At 61.9% G+C, this 13,302-nt stretch overlaps 2 protein-coding genes across 8 annotated transcripts in view; one reads left to right on the top strand and one right to left on the bottom strand.

Annotated features, from left to right (window-relative positions):
- Nucleotides 1-1,843: 1,843 nt before the first annotated feature.
- MPG (N-methylpurine DNA glycosylase) lies at nt 1,844-6,471 on the top strand. The gene is made up of 4 exons (XM_029950067.1): nt 1,844-2,056; nt 2,202-2,435; nt 3,111-3,315; nt 6,025-6,471. The coding sequence occupies exons 1-4, from the start codon at nt 1,859-1,861 to the stop codon at nt 6,399-6,401; spliced, it is 1,014 nt and encodes a 337-aa protein (XP_029805927.1). The 5' UTR covers nt 1,844-1,858; the 3' UTR covers nt 6,402-6,471.
- The window catches only part of NPRL3 (NPR3 like, GATOR1 complex subunit), a 37,355-nt gene continuing 30,438 nt past the window's right edge, over nt 6,386-13,302 (bottom strand). For 6 of the 7 annotated variants that reach the window (XM_029950060.1, XM_029950066.1, XM_029950064.1 and 3 more), the window contains 5 exons: nt 11,677-11,912; nt 11,080-11,209; nt 8,841-9,030; nt 8,028-8,220; nt 6,386-7,289 (listed from right to left, as the gene is read on the bottom strand). In XM_029950060.1, coding sequence (XP_029805920.1) covers nt 7,124-7,289; nt 8,028-8,220; nt 8,841-9,030; nt 11,080-11,209; nt 11,677-11,912 — 915 coding nt within the window. In that variant the 3' untranslated portion in view covers nt 6,386-7,123. The remainder of the gene's footprint in view (nt 7,290-8,027; nt 8,221-8,840; nt 9,031-11,079; nt 11,210-11,676; nt 11,913-13,302) is intronic. The other variant, XM_029950061.1, reaches the window with a different exon arrangement.

Below are 13,302 nucleotides of genomic sequence, written 5' to 3' on the forward strand. Positions count from 1 at the left end.
GCAGCCGGGGCTGAGCCGGACCCGGGGGACGCCGGTAACGGGCGCGCCGGCCCCCGACGGGGCTGCGGTTCCCAGGCGAGCGCCCGCCGGCGTGTTGGCCCCGGCCCGGCGATGCTCCGGCTTTGCCACGAGAAAAGCCGAGGCCCGGCCGAGGTCGCCAGTGACGTCTGGGAGGAGACCCCGACGCCGGTCTCTCGGTCTCTCGGTTAAATGGCGTGCACGCAGAGCCAGCTCGGACATCCCCTCCCCGGGAGCCAGCCTGCCACAGAAATGACCCTGGGTTGGCCCAGGGGCCGCTCTCTCACGCTCCCCGCTTCAGTGTCCGTCACAGTCGGATAAACGCTCTCTATACTTACTAACCTCTCCTTTGCCCAGGTTTTGATGGAGGGCAGGTGGGTCCATTGGACCCCCACATCCAGGCCGGGCTGTTTCCTGCCCTCCACTGGCTGGACCTGCTCTGACAAGATACCCTTGTCCCCAGGTTTTCCCTGGAGACATCCTAGGTGGGGGGTGTTTTTTTAATTTAAGTGGATTTATTTATTTTGAGAGAGAGAGAGAGAGGGCAAGCGAGCATGGGAGGGGCGGAGAGGAGAGAGGATCCCAAGCAGGCTCCAGGGTGTCAGCGCAGAGCCTGCTGGGGGGTGGGGGTGGGGCGCCCCATCTCATGGAACCCTGAGATCACAACGTGAGCCACCCAGGCAACCCGAGGGTGTTTCTTCCTAACAGTCACTGAGTGCTTGCTGTATGCCAGCCAAGTGCATACCTGACTTCTCTCATGTTATCCTCATAACCTTGTGTGACAGATACTGATTACTTTTCTACAGATGAGGAAACAGAGGCACAGACACTTTAGGTCATTGTCTGGGGCCCCTTGTTCAGGGACCCGTCATTTCTAACCAGTGCCAAGGACGCATGTGAGGTTCCCAGGTGCAAAGTTTGAGGCAGTGCTCACTCTTGGCTGCAACGGCAGGGCCCCCCACTACTCAGCCCTGGGGCCAAGCCCTGGCCACAGAGGCCTGTGAGGCAGGTTCACTGTCTCGGTCTGTGATGGGGAAAAGGAGGCCTCTCTCTGAGCCTGCGTCCCTCCCCACCCAGGGTGACACAGTGCTGACCCAGAATGACCTAAGCGCCATGAGGCAGGCAGGGGCCAGATTCCCCAGAGGCAGCGCCCGGCGCCTGGGCCCTGGCGGGCACTGGCAGATGGGCTGCGCTGCAAAGACGGTCACGTCAGCGTCCGCTCTCAGTGCACTGGCGGTCTCCTTTCAACATGGAACGTCAGCACTTATGTTAAAAATAATGGGTCTGTCACATACCACAGAGATGTGGGCACTACGGAAGGCCAGCCCTGGAGCAGGGCGTTGCCAGGCCCCGTGCGCACCTCCTCCTCCATCGTAGCCCACCTGTGGTGGGGTAGCTGGTCTCGGATCGGCCGAGCCTGTGTGGTCAGGTTTCTCGGGCTGTGTGGCAGCAGGTGGGAGGCCGGGTCTCGTCCCTTGAGAGACCTCCCCTTTGCCCCGCTTGCTCTTTACTGTTATGACAATCCAGGCCATGAGAGAGGATAGTTGGGGACTCACCGGGGGTGGTGGCTGAACACTTGGGGTGGCCCAAAGAAGTCAGTCGGCAGGTGCTCAGCCACCTGTGTGTCAGGCCTTCCGGGCCATTCTGCAGAAGGGATGGCACAGGGGGACCCCCGACAACATGTCAACAGGCTGGGAGGGGAGTGTGGACGACACAACCACACACAATCCGGTCCTTGGCCAGGCCCCATCAAGGTCATGGCTGTGCTTTTCAATTCCCGATAGGGTGCGTGCAAAGGGCGGGTTCAAGAAACAAGATCAGAAGCTTGTCTGTGCTCCACATGATGAGTGGGAACAAGGGTAGCGGCCCTCCTGTCCTAGGCTCGGGTGGCCACCCTCCCTCCCCAGGCCCGGCAGCCCTTTCCCAGCAGGCTGTGTATCTTCTGCATGTGGAGAGCTTGTGGATGAGACACGGCTGCCGACAGCCTGTCCTCATTCCCCAGGACTTTGGGGGCTCAGCACGGGCCTCAGGATGTCAGGTAGGGCAATCCGTGAGCACCTCGCAACAACCCACGAGGTGGCTGCCCGCCCCCATTTTGCAGATGAGGCGGGCAGTCAGACATGGTCCCTGAGCTCCACAGTCTGACTGCACCACAAAACCCAGAGTATTTGTTCCCATTACAGCTTTCCCGAAGACTGGGGCAAAAAAGGCAGCGACTGTTGGATGCAGAACAGCGTCAGAGCCCAGCAGACGAAGCCCAGACACTTTCCGCCGTGGAGCCCTGCCTGGGGCCACCGGCAGCCCTGGGCCCCCAGCGCAGCATCTATTTCTCGAGCCCAAAAAGCCACTCTGTACAACTGGGATCTGAGTTTTTCGACCAGCCTGCAGTCCCTCTGGCACGCGCATTTCTGGGACAGGTAACGTAATGTGACCGGGGAACAGGTGGAGAATCTTTGGGCTGACGACTCAGTTCCCTAGCACACTCAGCACTCCACAGGCCCTCCCGGATCCGCTGCGGCCGGGCTGCCCTCATAGGTGCTCTGTTGACCGATGATAGCCCCTGGCAACTGCCCCCTGCCTTGTCCTCACCTGGCCCCTCTGGGCCCCGCCCCTGGCCCAGAGTGCTATCTGAGCCAACCACAGCCAGCTCATCTTCCTGGCATATGGCCTCCACTGACCCACTCCTCATGGAGCTGACTGCACCCAGGGCTGTGGTCCAGGCCAGGGGCGCTGCAGGCCGCCTTGCTGCTCAGAAATGCCAGTCAGAGCTAGGTGGGCGAGAGCTAGGTAGGATGGTCCTTTGTGGTTCAGTCCAGGTGAAGGGGGCCCCACGGGCTCTGGGCGTCCCGGCGGCTGTGTGCCAGTTCACTGGTGCTGGTGGACGGAGCTGGGGATCCCTGCTACCTGGGGACAGGACACTTAGTGAGCAGGGCCTGCAGTCCAGGTGGTTGAACAAGACAGAGGGGACAGTAGGGGGCCTGGCTGGACCTGGGTGCCCTGGTGCATCTTGCACCAGGGAGATGAGGCCCGGGCTGTGAGCTGTCAGTTGAGCCCCTGTCCCTTGCTGCTCTGAGCAGACTGACTGCCCACAGGTCTTGGTTCGGCGACTTGATGATGGCACAGAGCTCCGCGGCCGCATTGTGGAGACGGAGGCGTACTTGGGGCCAGAGGATGAAGCTGCCCATTCGAAGGGTGGCCGGCAGACGCCCCGCAACCGTGGCATGTTCATGAAGCCAGGAACCCTGTACGTGTATATCATCTACGGGATGTACTTCTGCATGAACGTCTCCAGCCGAGGTGAGCAGAGTCCGGGGGCAGAGTCCCCTCAGCTGCCCCTGGGAAGACCAGGCTGGGGCAGGTAGCTGAGCAGGGACGGGTCATTGCTAAGCCAGGTTGCAGTTTTAGGAATTCTGCCAATACGGACAGGGTACTTCTAGGTGCCTCTGTCCCCCATGGGATAGAGGTCATGGGTTGACCTGAACAGAGTTGACAGGTTCCACAAGGCCACCCATGGTCACAGAGCTCAAAGATGGTGTCACCTATGGCCCAGAGTAGACCTGTGGGGAAACGGATGAGATCACTTTGGGTAGAGCTGGGCTCAGACCAGAGCCTTGCCGGGCGGTCAGTTACAGGGTCTGAACCTGTTCTCAACTAGGGATGGTTCTGCCGCCTGGGGGGGGGACCATTAGGCCAAGGCCGGAGACACACGGTCATCCCGGCCGGGTGCATGCTACTGGCATCTAGTGGGTGATGCCAGGCATGATGCTGGGTAGCTCGCAGGCATAGGTTGGCCCCATCACACGGAATCATCTTGGCCCCGAACATTGTAGCGCCGAGTAGAGGGAGGCTGGTCTGGGGCTCCCAGGAGGACCCATGTACCCTGTGGGACCTGCTCTGGGCGCCTTCTATTCCTCATGAGCAGGTGGCTGCTTTCCGGGAGGCCTGTGCTCACCAGGACCCACAGGGTTGTCCTCCGAGGCACTGCTGACCAGGGGCGGGGGCTGCCTGGCCCACTAGCCCATCCCAACGTCTGTGTGTCTGTGAGCCTCCTCCCTGCCCATCCCAAGGACAGCAAATGCCTGGGGAGACCACGGACAGGCTTCGGTCTGGCGTGCTGCGTGTTACACACACGTGTTGAGGATTCTAGTGAGCCAGCAGTTGTAACTGCGCAGACATGACAGCTGGGCCTGTCCAGCATCAGAGCTGCAGGCGCCCCAAGATTGGTCCCATGCCCAGCACAAAGCAGGTGTTGAGTGAAGCTGGGTGACTGGAGATCAGAGGAGGGTGGGGACGGCCCCAGAGGTTCGGTCCTCTTCCCACTCTGGAGAGCTTATCTTGACTGTCTGGCTTTTCTTTGGCAATAGAACCAACCCCCTCTCGTGACGTGGGACTGAACTCGGACAAGGAGAGAGAATGAGTCTAGCGATGCCTGGGGTTATTGTCAACAAGGAAGGGAGAAGCCTGGAATTTCTAGGGCAGGGGTGGGTGGGTACAGTGGACAGGGCAGACCCAGGAGGCAGCACATTACTTTCTGGACACATGACCAAGATGCCCTGGAAACATCCAGGTCAGGTTGGCAGGAAACCACACGGTGCAGACAGTGGGGCCAGAGGTCATCCAGATAGAGGGCGGGAGAGGGGAGGCCAAGGACGTGGTCGGTGCCTGCCTGCCCTCAGTGCGGAGGCGGCACCGGAACGGCCAGGAAGGCAGGTGGCAGAGACAGAGGACTCGCAGGTGAAGACAGGGAGACTTGGTGGGAAGAGGTCAGGGTGTCATGCTTTCGTCAGGAGGTGGGACTCAGATGAATTCCAGGAAAGGGGCATGGGGACAAAGGGACAGGCTGCTCCTTCACCCCACGGGCAGGGAGGGGCTCAGTGAGACACGGAGGGACATGTGTGGCACCACCCACAGGGCATCCTGAGGACCTACGGGGGCCAGGAAAATCAGGCACAGGAACTTGAGGTTTTGCTTGCCCCGAGTATGTATGAGATCCTTTGAAAACTGGCTGGTTAAGGGTATCTGGTCACGAAACCCTCAACGCTTGTCAGGTGCCGGCCACACGGGAAAGCACGGCTGCTCTCACCACTCGGGGCTCCCAGGGGCTGCGGGGGAGGGCCTTGTGGCCAAGGTCCAAGAGTGGAAACTGGCCTGGCCACCTGAGCCTCTCAGACCCCCTGGTGGCGGAGGCGGGCCAGGTCAGGGAGCAGCCTGGCTGGGGGTCAGGGCTCCTGTGGCCAGGGTCCAGGTTATCGCTGTCCCCAGCCATGCAGGACTGAGGGAGTTTGGGGAGATGCATCTTCTTGAATGTATCCATTTGCAGTCTCTGGTCTCTAAAGTAGCCTGGACTGAGCACCTGGCTGGCTCAGTCAGTGGAGTAGCTGACTCTTGATCCCTGGGGTATGAGTTCGAGTCACACGCTGGATACAGAGATTACTTTAAAGTAGCCTGGGCTGGGGCTAGAAGGAGGGGAGGGGCTGTGCTGGCATCTCTTTTGCGTGACCTCTTCACAGTGTCCCGGGTGGGGCTCCTCCAGCGCCCTGAGCTTGCTGGGGGCTGCTGGGAGCCAACCTTCCCCCTTGCCCAACAGACTCCAAGGACGGGAGGTAGATGGGGGGCCCTGGGGCCTAGTCAGAATTGGGGCCCGCTCTGAGCTCCCTGCTTCCTGGCAGGATGACCGCGCTCACAGACAGCTGCTCCCTGGGGTGTGCTTTGCCAGCCTCACAGTCGGTGCCAGTCCCCAGATCAGAGGCAGCCAGAGAGGAGGCCAACTCCAAGCATGCACTGTGCTGTTTGTGAAATAGGCTCTCCCTGAGTGGTGCACGGGGAAGTCCTACCTGGCGCCTTACAGGTCAGTGTGCAGAAAGTGGACGTGCAGAATTGGGACAGCGATCGCAGGGGTGCTCGGGAAGGTGGCCACATCACACCCGCAGCACCGAATGGGGCCCAGCACACAGAGGGCGACAGCCTGGGGAGACTCGGCATGCTAGGCTACCGTCTGTCCCGCAGGGGATGGGGCGTGCGTCCTGCTGCGAGCGCTGGAGCCCCTGGGGGGCCTGGAGACCATGCGGCGGCTTCGCAGCACCCTCCGCAAGGGCGCCGTGGGCCGAGCCCTCAAAGACCGTGAGCTGTGCAGTGGCCCCTCCAAGCTGTGCCAGGCGCTGGCCATCGACAAGAGCTTCGACCAGCGGGACCTGGCCATGGACGAGGCTGTGTGGCTGGAGCGCAGTCCCCCAGGGTCTAAGGAGCCAGCTGTGGTGGCAGCAGCCCGAGTGGGCATCGGCCACGCAGGAGAGTGGGCCCAGAAGCCTCTGCGCTTCTATGTCCAGGGCAGCCCCTGGGTCAGTGTGGTGGACAGAGCAGCCGAACAGAACGCACAGGCCTGAGCAAGGGCCTGCTCGGACCAGGCTTTTTAATTGTTTAAAAACCAAATAAATGCTTTACGTCTAGAAAACAGTATTGGCTGCATCTCTGCCAGAGCTCCCTGCAGTCGCCAGCACGCGCTTGTCGACACTATTCCTCCAGGACAGGGCGCTGGGAGCCGTGTGTGTGCAGGAGGCTGGACGCATCGTTCCCCAGGCCCGTGTGAGGGAGGGTCGCGTGTGCCACTGCAGATTCCCTCCGAGGACGGGGATCAGCCCCGTCCCTGGTGCATCAGGCGTCAGAGAGGGAGTGACAGCCTGGGCACGAGCCTCCTGGCAGCTGGCACAAGGGCTGTGGTGAGGCCCCTGGAAGGGCGGGCAGACCGGTTTGTGTGTGTCCCCCAGTGTGGCCATGGCGAGGCAGCACCGGATAGGACCCAGGAATGAGGACAGGGTAGAGGAGAGGGTCTGAAAGAAACACGTGGCCCAAACTTGGGTGCGAGGAAAATGCAGGCCTGCCTCTGAGGCACGAGTCCCCGACACTCCCTCCAGCCAAGGCCCTGCCGCCTCGGCTCAGACACGGAGGCTGCGTCAAGGACCAGATGAGAGAGAAGCTGGCACACAGGGGGCCCAAGGCTGCTGCTACACTGGAGTCAGGCCTGAGGGACGAGAGGGCGCAACCCGGTGAAAGGCTGGGACGCCCAGGTCCGGGGGAGCCTGCCTGCCTGCTGGCCGGGGGCCTGGCCTCACGGGAGCAGTGCCTGGAACACAGCGATGACCGGGTCCTCGTGGGTGGTCACCACCAGCACGCTGCGGAACTTGTCGAAGAGCATGAGCAGCTGGGAGCGCCGCGTGTTCTCGTTGTACATGATCTCCTCCAGGTGGTGGCGGCCCCGGAAGTAGTGCAGGAGCCTGGGGAGGGCAGGACAGCATGAGCCCTGGCGGCCGCTGCCCTGCAGCCACCAGCGGGGTTCCCGGGGCCTCCAGGAGGCAGCCATCCACACCCCGATCCCAGCAGAGGCGGGCAAGGTCCCCTGAAGCGGGTCCGTGAGGACGCGTGGCTGCTCTCAGCCTGGAGCCACCGGGGCCGGCCGGTCCTGTCCGCCCTCAGCACCCTGATGTGGGTGGGGAGGGGCAGGGGACAGGTCTGCGCAGCTTCTCTTTTCCACGCTGCTGTGGCACAAGTCCCACACCGCTCTGGACCCAGGTGGGATCACTGCTCTAGGGGGCGATCTATGGCAGGGCTGGCGTCGGAGGTCTGGACCTGGCGGCTTCAACGAGCTGCCTGGCCTGCGGATCCTAACTGACGGCTTGCTCGCCTCACCCAGAAGACCGTACACCTGCAGAGCCCCCGGGTCAAAGCTGGGTCTGGCAAAATCTGTCACCAACAATGTGGGGGGGGGGGCCTGGACACCACCCTTCCCCCCAGCCAAGAGCTGTCTCACGCGGGAAAATCCCCCATGAGGATGAGAACCTGCTGCTGCTTCCAAAGAAGTGACAAGACACACCCAGGAAGCCCTGGAGGGACCCCCCTGCCCCCGAAATCCGAGGCACCAGGGGGCGTTTGGGCGGGCTGCGCCAGCAAGTCCCCATGCACTTCCTGTTCTGCCCCTAGAACTGAGCCGGCCCCACCGGTCGCGGCGCCCCCACCTGGCAAACATGCGCAGGTCCTCGGGGTTCTGGGCTGCCGGCACGCTGAGGATGGCTGCCCGCTCGTGCTCCGACAGGCTGGCCAGCAGGTTCTCCGTCATCCTCTTGTTCAGCGGGGAGTCCCCACTGGGGAGGAGCTCCGCACTGGAGTTGTCCATGCTGGGGCTGGTGAGGGTCATGTCGTCACTGCTGGCTACAGGTGGCCACAGGTCAGGGAGCAGCCGGCCCTCCAAACACGCCCCTGCTGCACCACCTGTGCCCACCAGGGTCTGCCGCCACATGCTCTGGTAGGGGTCCCCCCCACAGCACAAGGCAGGCCTGCCACCTGACATGGACAGGGTCCTTGCACTGAACCTGAAGACCAAGGTCAGCCCTCAGCGGAGGGAGCCTTCCAGCCCTTCATCTCACCCCGGGCCAGGGCACCTGGGGCGTGCCGTGGCCACCATGGCCTGAGCCAGTCACCTCCTTCTCATAGGCCCCGGGCACAGCGGTCTCCACTGTGACCTCCCAGTGCCGGTGTGAAATCCGCTCTGGTCCCAGGCCGCTCCTGACTCAGGAGGCCAGAGGCACGGCTTTCTCCTCAGAGCCGCAAGTACAGGGAGGTCAGGGGGAGGGGTGAGCTGCTCGGCAGGGGACAGTGGCTGTCTGTGCAAGGACCCAACTGCCCACATAAGGGGTGGGAGTGCGCACACGTGAAGGTGCCTCAGCCACTCCCAGCGGTGCCTGTGTCAGAGTCCTGGCTGCCACTCCCAAGTGCCCTCCCAGATGGTGCCGCCACCCACCAGACCGATGCCTTAGGCAGGGGGCTCCTACTTGGGGAACCAAAGCTGAGGGCGTTGGGCGTGCTGAGGCTGCGGCCGCCAACCCTGGCGGTGAGGGGCACGTCGTCCTCTCGCTGTGGCGGCTCGTCCTCGCTGGGCGAGGCCATCAGGCACACGTAGGTGTGCAGCTGCACGAGGAGCCTGTGCTGCAGCATCCACACCACCATCTGGATGAGCTGGGTCTGCACAAGAGACAGTGTGAGGCCCAGCGTGGCAGGCTGGGGTCCCCCGCCACTGCCCTGCTCCCCTCTGGGGTGGATCAGGGAGCCAGGACCTGAGACGTGACCCCCGACAAGCTGTCCTAGATGTACGGGCTACATGAGCTTCAGGGGCCCAACCCCAGAATACAAGGCTACCAGCAGCTGAGAGCTCCACCCCCTCACCCCATCCATCCCCCCCCACTCCGCTGCCCCCCGGCTCCAGGGCAGGCGCAGGGCCAGAGAGCCCTGGGCTACACCTGCACTTGCTCCCGCCCTACATGCCAAGAGCTGAGGACCAGGACTGATTGAATGGAGGCCCAGACCACTCAGCCCTGTTGCTCAAGCCCCCCACCAAACAGAGGGGGGAGCTCCCCACTGTGGCCTGGACTCTGCTCTGAGAGCGGCAAGTCCTCTCCTTGGGTCAACCTGGGAGCCTGCCCAAGGACAGGGAGCTGGGATGAGGGGTGGCCAGCTGACCAGGGGCAGTGCGGAGCCTTGTGCAGGCGTGCCTGAAGCAGGGGTGAGCTGCAAGGTGCCTGCTCTCAGACACACGCATCTGCCTGATCAGATGTGGGGGGGCCCTCCCGGGAGGGGATACCTGACCGAGCATGGAAACGGATGTACTGTGGGCATGTTATGACCTGGTCAAACCAAATAAAACTGAAAAGGACTGTAAGATAACTAAACCTAAAATTAAGAAATAAAACAAAGAGGCTTCACAAGCACTCAAGAGCACATTCCAGGCCCCAAAACAGGATGTGTGACAAAAAAGTGGCCTCAGGGGCACCTGGGTGGCTCAGTCGGTTAAGCATCCAACTTTGGCTCAGGTCATGATCTCAAGGTTCGTGAGTTTGAGCCCCATATGGGGCTCTATTCTAACCACTTGGAGCCTGGAGCCTGCTTCAGATTCTGTTTCCCTCTCTCTCTGACCCTCCCCTGCTCGCTCGCTCGCTCTCAAATGTAAACATAAGAAGAAGAAAGAACAGAGAAACAAAGAAAGAAGAAGGTGGCGAAGGCCTCAGTCTGGGGCTATGCTAGAACAAGCCCCGCTCCGTCTGGGCCCCTTGACAAAGGGACAGGGCGGCCCCCAGGCACGGCCTGGAAAATCCACCCGCCATCCAGGCCATTAAGAAGCTTCTGCTGGGCACAGATGCAAAGTGTGGCTTTTATTCAGCTGGCACAGCCTGGCATAGTTCCCGGAAACCAAAGGCCCCATGAAAGACGGCCTTTAGAGCTGCCACACTCTGCATCTAAATGAACTCGACAACCGGGATCCCCGTGTCATTCACAACTTGCGGAGGGAAAGAGGAAGGACTCCGCCTGGAAGGGCGGGTTTCACCTCACAGGTCCGTCACTTACGGAAACAAATACTTCACTCTGGAAGCCGGGGTCCTGAGAACATGCAGCCCCGTCGCCGACACCTGCCCTGGCCCGGCCCTGGGCTGGGTCCCTGCCCAGAGGCCCAGAGCTCCAGGCGTTCAGGGAGCCTCCTTCTCGGGTCCCGGCTGCCCTCCTGGACCACAAGCCTCTACCTCCCTGGATAAGCCCTTGCCACAACCCGCAACCCCCCCTGGCCCTCAGCTTGGCCCTCACCTTGTCCCAGGCCCACTGGGTCCTGTTCCAGGCCTGTCGTCCCATGATCCCTCTTGGATGAGGAGATTCTGGGGACCAGTGAGGCCAAAACTTGGACCCACACACCCTGTGGTCACCTGGACCACGGAGGGGGAGACAGCAGGAGGGCAAGGCCCAAGTGCAGTGAAAACAAAGCTGATTCTACACCCCACCCCCACTCTCACCCCCAGGAAAGGTCACCACTTCTGCCACCTGGGCCTCTTAACTCCGTTGTAACCCCGAGAACCGCTCGCACAGCCAGGGTGGGCCCCGCCGGAGTGCCTGCAGGTGGCTTGGCTGGGGAGCCAGCCGCCTCCTCCCCGAAGCCAAGGCTAAGGTTGCAGCAGCACTGAGGGCTCTGGGATGAGGAACCAACACAGGATGGGTGGTTTCTGGGCTCCCAAGACTCCTGTGACTTACCTCCTGCACCGGGGGGGCGAGGGGGTTCCTGAATTCCGACAAGGAAACGGGCAAGGAGAACTTGGCAAGGACAGACGGCAGGTCGTGAGCTGGGAACTGACAGGAGAACCGCTCGGCCAGCGGAGAGTACCTGCGGACAGGGGAGGCGGGCGTGCCCGTGAGCTCAGCAGGCCTCGCCGTCGCGTCATGGGGTCTGTGCCATCCCCATGCGCCCAGGTGGGCAGCGAGAAGGCACGGCCTAGCAAGTGGCCCAGGATGGGTGAGACAAGGGCAGAGCCCAGACGTTTCCCTCGAGGGGCAGCAGGAGCCACGGGCACGGCCACAGCCCCTCTGAGAGCGCCCAGCCAAGACCAAGACCCCCGACCCCCGCCAGGCACCCCGTCCACACCCCACTAGCCAGCGGACGTGGGGGTGCAGACCCTGTATGGAAGCTCGGAATGCCAGAAAAGCACATGCCCAGGGCAGGCCACGCGGTGCCGGGTCAGGCCAGAATTAGGGCCTAGACGCAGCGGAGGCCTGCGACCGATTCCAAGTGAGGGCCCGGCTGAGCAGGGCAGGGCAGCGCCACGCTGGGCACCGGTGGCCAGAGGTACTCACAGACACACGCTGGCGTGGGGGGAGAGCATGTAGACGTTGTTCTCACACAGCGGGTAGATGACGATGGCCTTGCCCCAGTACACCAGGTGAGCCGCGAGCTGGAAAACCTGCAGGCCGCGGGAGCTGGGAGAGCACTGCCGAGGCCGGCCCCACCCAGGAGCTCGGCACAGCAAGCACACAGCCTTCTCATCACTGGGTGCTGTGGGGTTTGGGACCCGGTGCTGTCCAGGCTGGCACTGAGGACAAGTCCCATGAGCATGGGGACATGTGAGGGGCCCAGGACCATGGGGTCAGCTCAGCTGAACAAGGGACTTGGCTGGCCAACCTGGCAGAGGCCAGCACCCTGCTCCCACCAGGAGCCCAGCATGGGGATGGGTCTCTGCATGGCAATGGGCGTGGGCCAACTGAACCCGTCCCACACCTCCGGCCCTCGGCCCTGAGCCTCCCGGCGCCCCTGGACCACACTCCACTGCCCGGGTCTCCTGGCTGTTCACACAACATGGGCCACACACAGACCAAGATGCCACGAATTCCTTCCAAGTTCAAGAGGGGAGCCCAGGTCTGAGCGTGCGGCACCGCGCCACTGCACAGCAAGGCACTGGGCAGGTTTTAAACATTTTTTAAACTGTTTATTTATGAGAGAGACACACACAGAGTACCAGCAGGGGAGGGACAGAGAGAGGGGGAGACAGAATGGGAAGCAGGCTCCAAGCTCTGGCTGTCAGCACAGAGCCCAACATGGGGCTCGAACTCACGAACTGTGAGATCATGACCTGAGCCAAAGTCAGACACTTAACCGAAGGAGCCCCCCAGGTTCCCCCATGCTGAGCATGTCTAATTCTGCATCACCCAGGTGAGCCTGCTGCCCCTGTGTGCCATCATGGAGTGTCCCCAAGTGGGCAGGTCACCCCAACCCACACACAAGGCCAGGGACACTCTGAGTCCACCTCCACCTCATCCTGGCAAACAGGGACCACCAATGCCAACACAGCAGAAATTTCGGTCCCTGCACTGCCACTCCTCTCTCTCATCCCACGTTCCGCTGACCAGAGCAAGGACACGCACATTTCCTCCACCTGCCATACCCCTCCCCCCGGCGGTGTCCACCCCCACCGCCCCCTGTAGGCGAGCGTCGTTCTGGGGACCAGAGGTCTGGACTCGGATCACAGGCTGCTATGCACTGTCAGCAGGACTGCCCTCCCCGGAGACCCTGCCTCCTGTAGCGGGAGCCTTCCTTGGCGTGTGTGAGGCCACATCCCTGCAGTCTCTGCCTCCAGGTTCGCATCCCATGCCCACTTCTTACGAGGACAATTCGGGTCACCACCCATCTCAAGATCCTTCATCACCTCTGCTACGTCCCACGTTTGGCTGCACCCAGGACCTGAGGATTAGTCAGGAAGCGAAGGTCTGTGGGGCCATTACTACGCTAATCTAAACGAATGGACCGTGTGATCACAGGAACGGACGCTGTGCTGACGTATGCAGATGAGAAATCTGGAGGAATCGACTGTGATTCCCTCTGAGACACAGGATCCAGGGCCTCTAATTTGTGAGATATACCAATTTGTATATGAAAGAGCATGTTAACTTATCGAGATAAAAAAATCCAAAATAGGGGAGGTGGGA

The sequence above is a fragment of the Suricata suricatta genome, chromosome 8, assembly GCF_006229205.1.
Source record: "Suricata suricatta isolate VVHF042 chromosome 8, meerkat_22Aug2017_6uvM2_HiC, whole genome shotgun sequence".
NCBI classification, from domain to species: Eukaryota; Metazoa; Chordata; class Mammalia; order Carnivora; family Herpestidae; genus Suricata; species Suricata suricatta.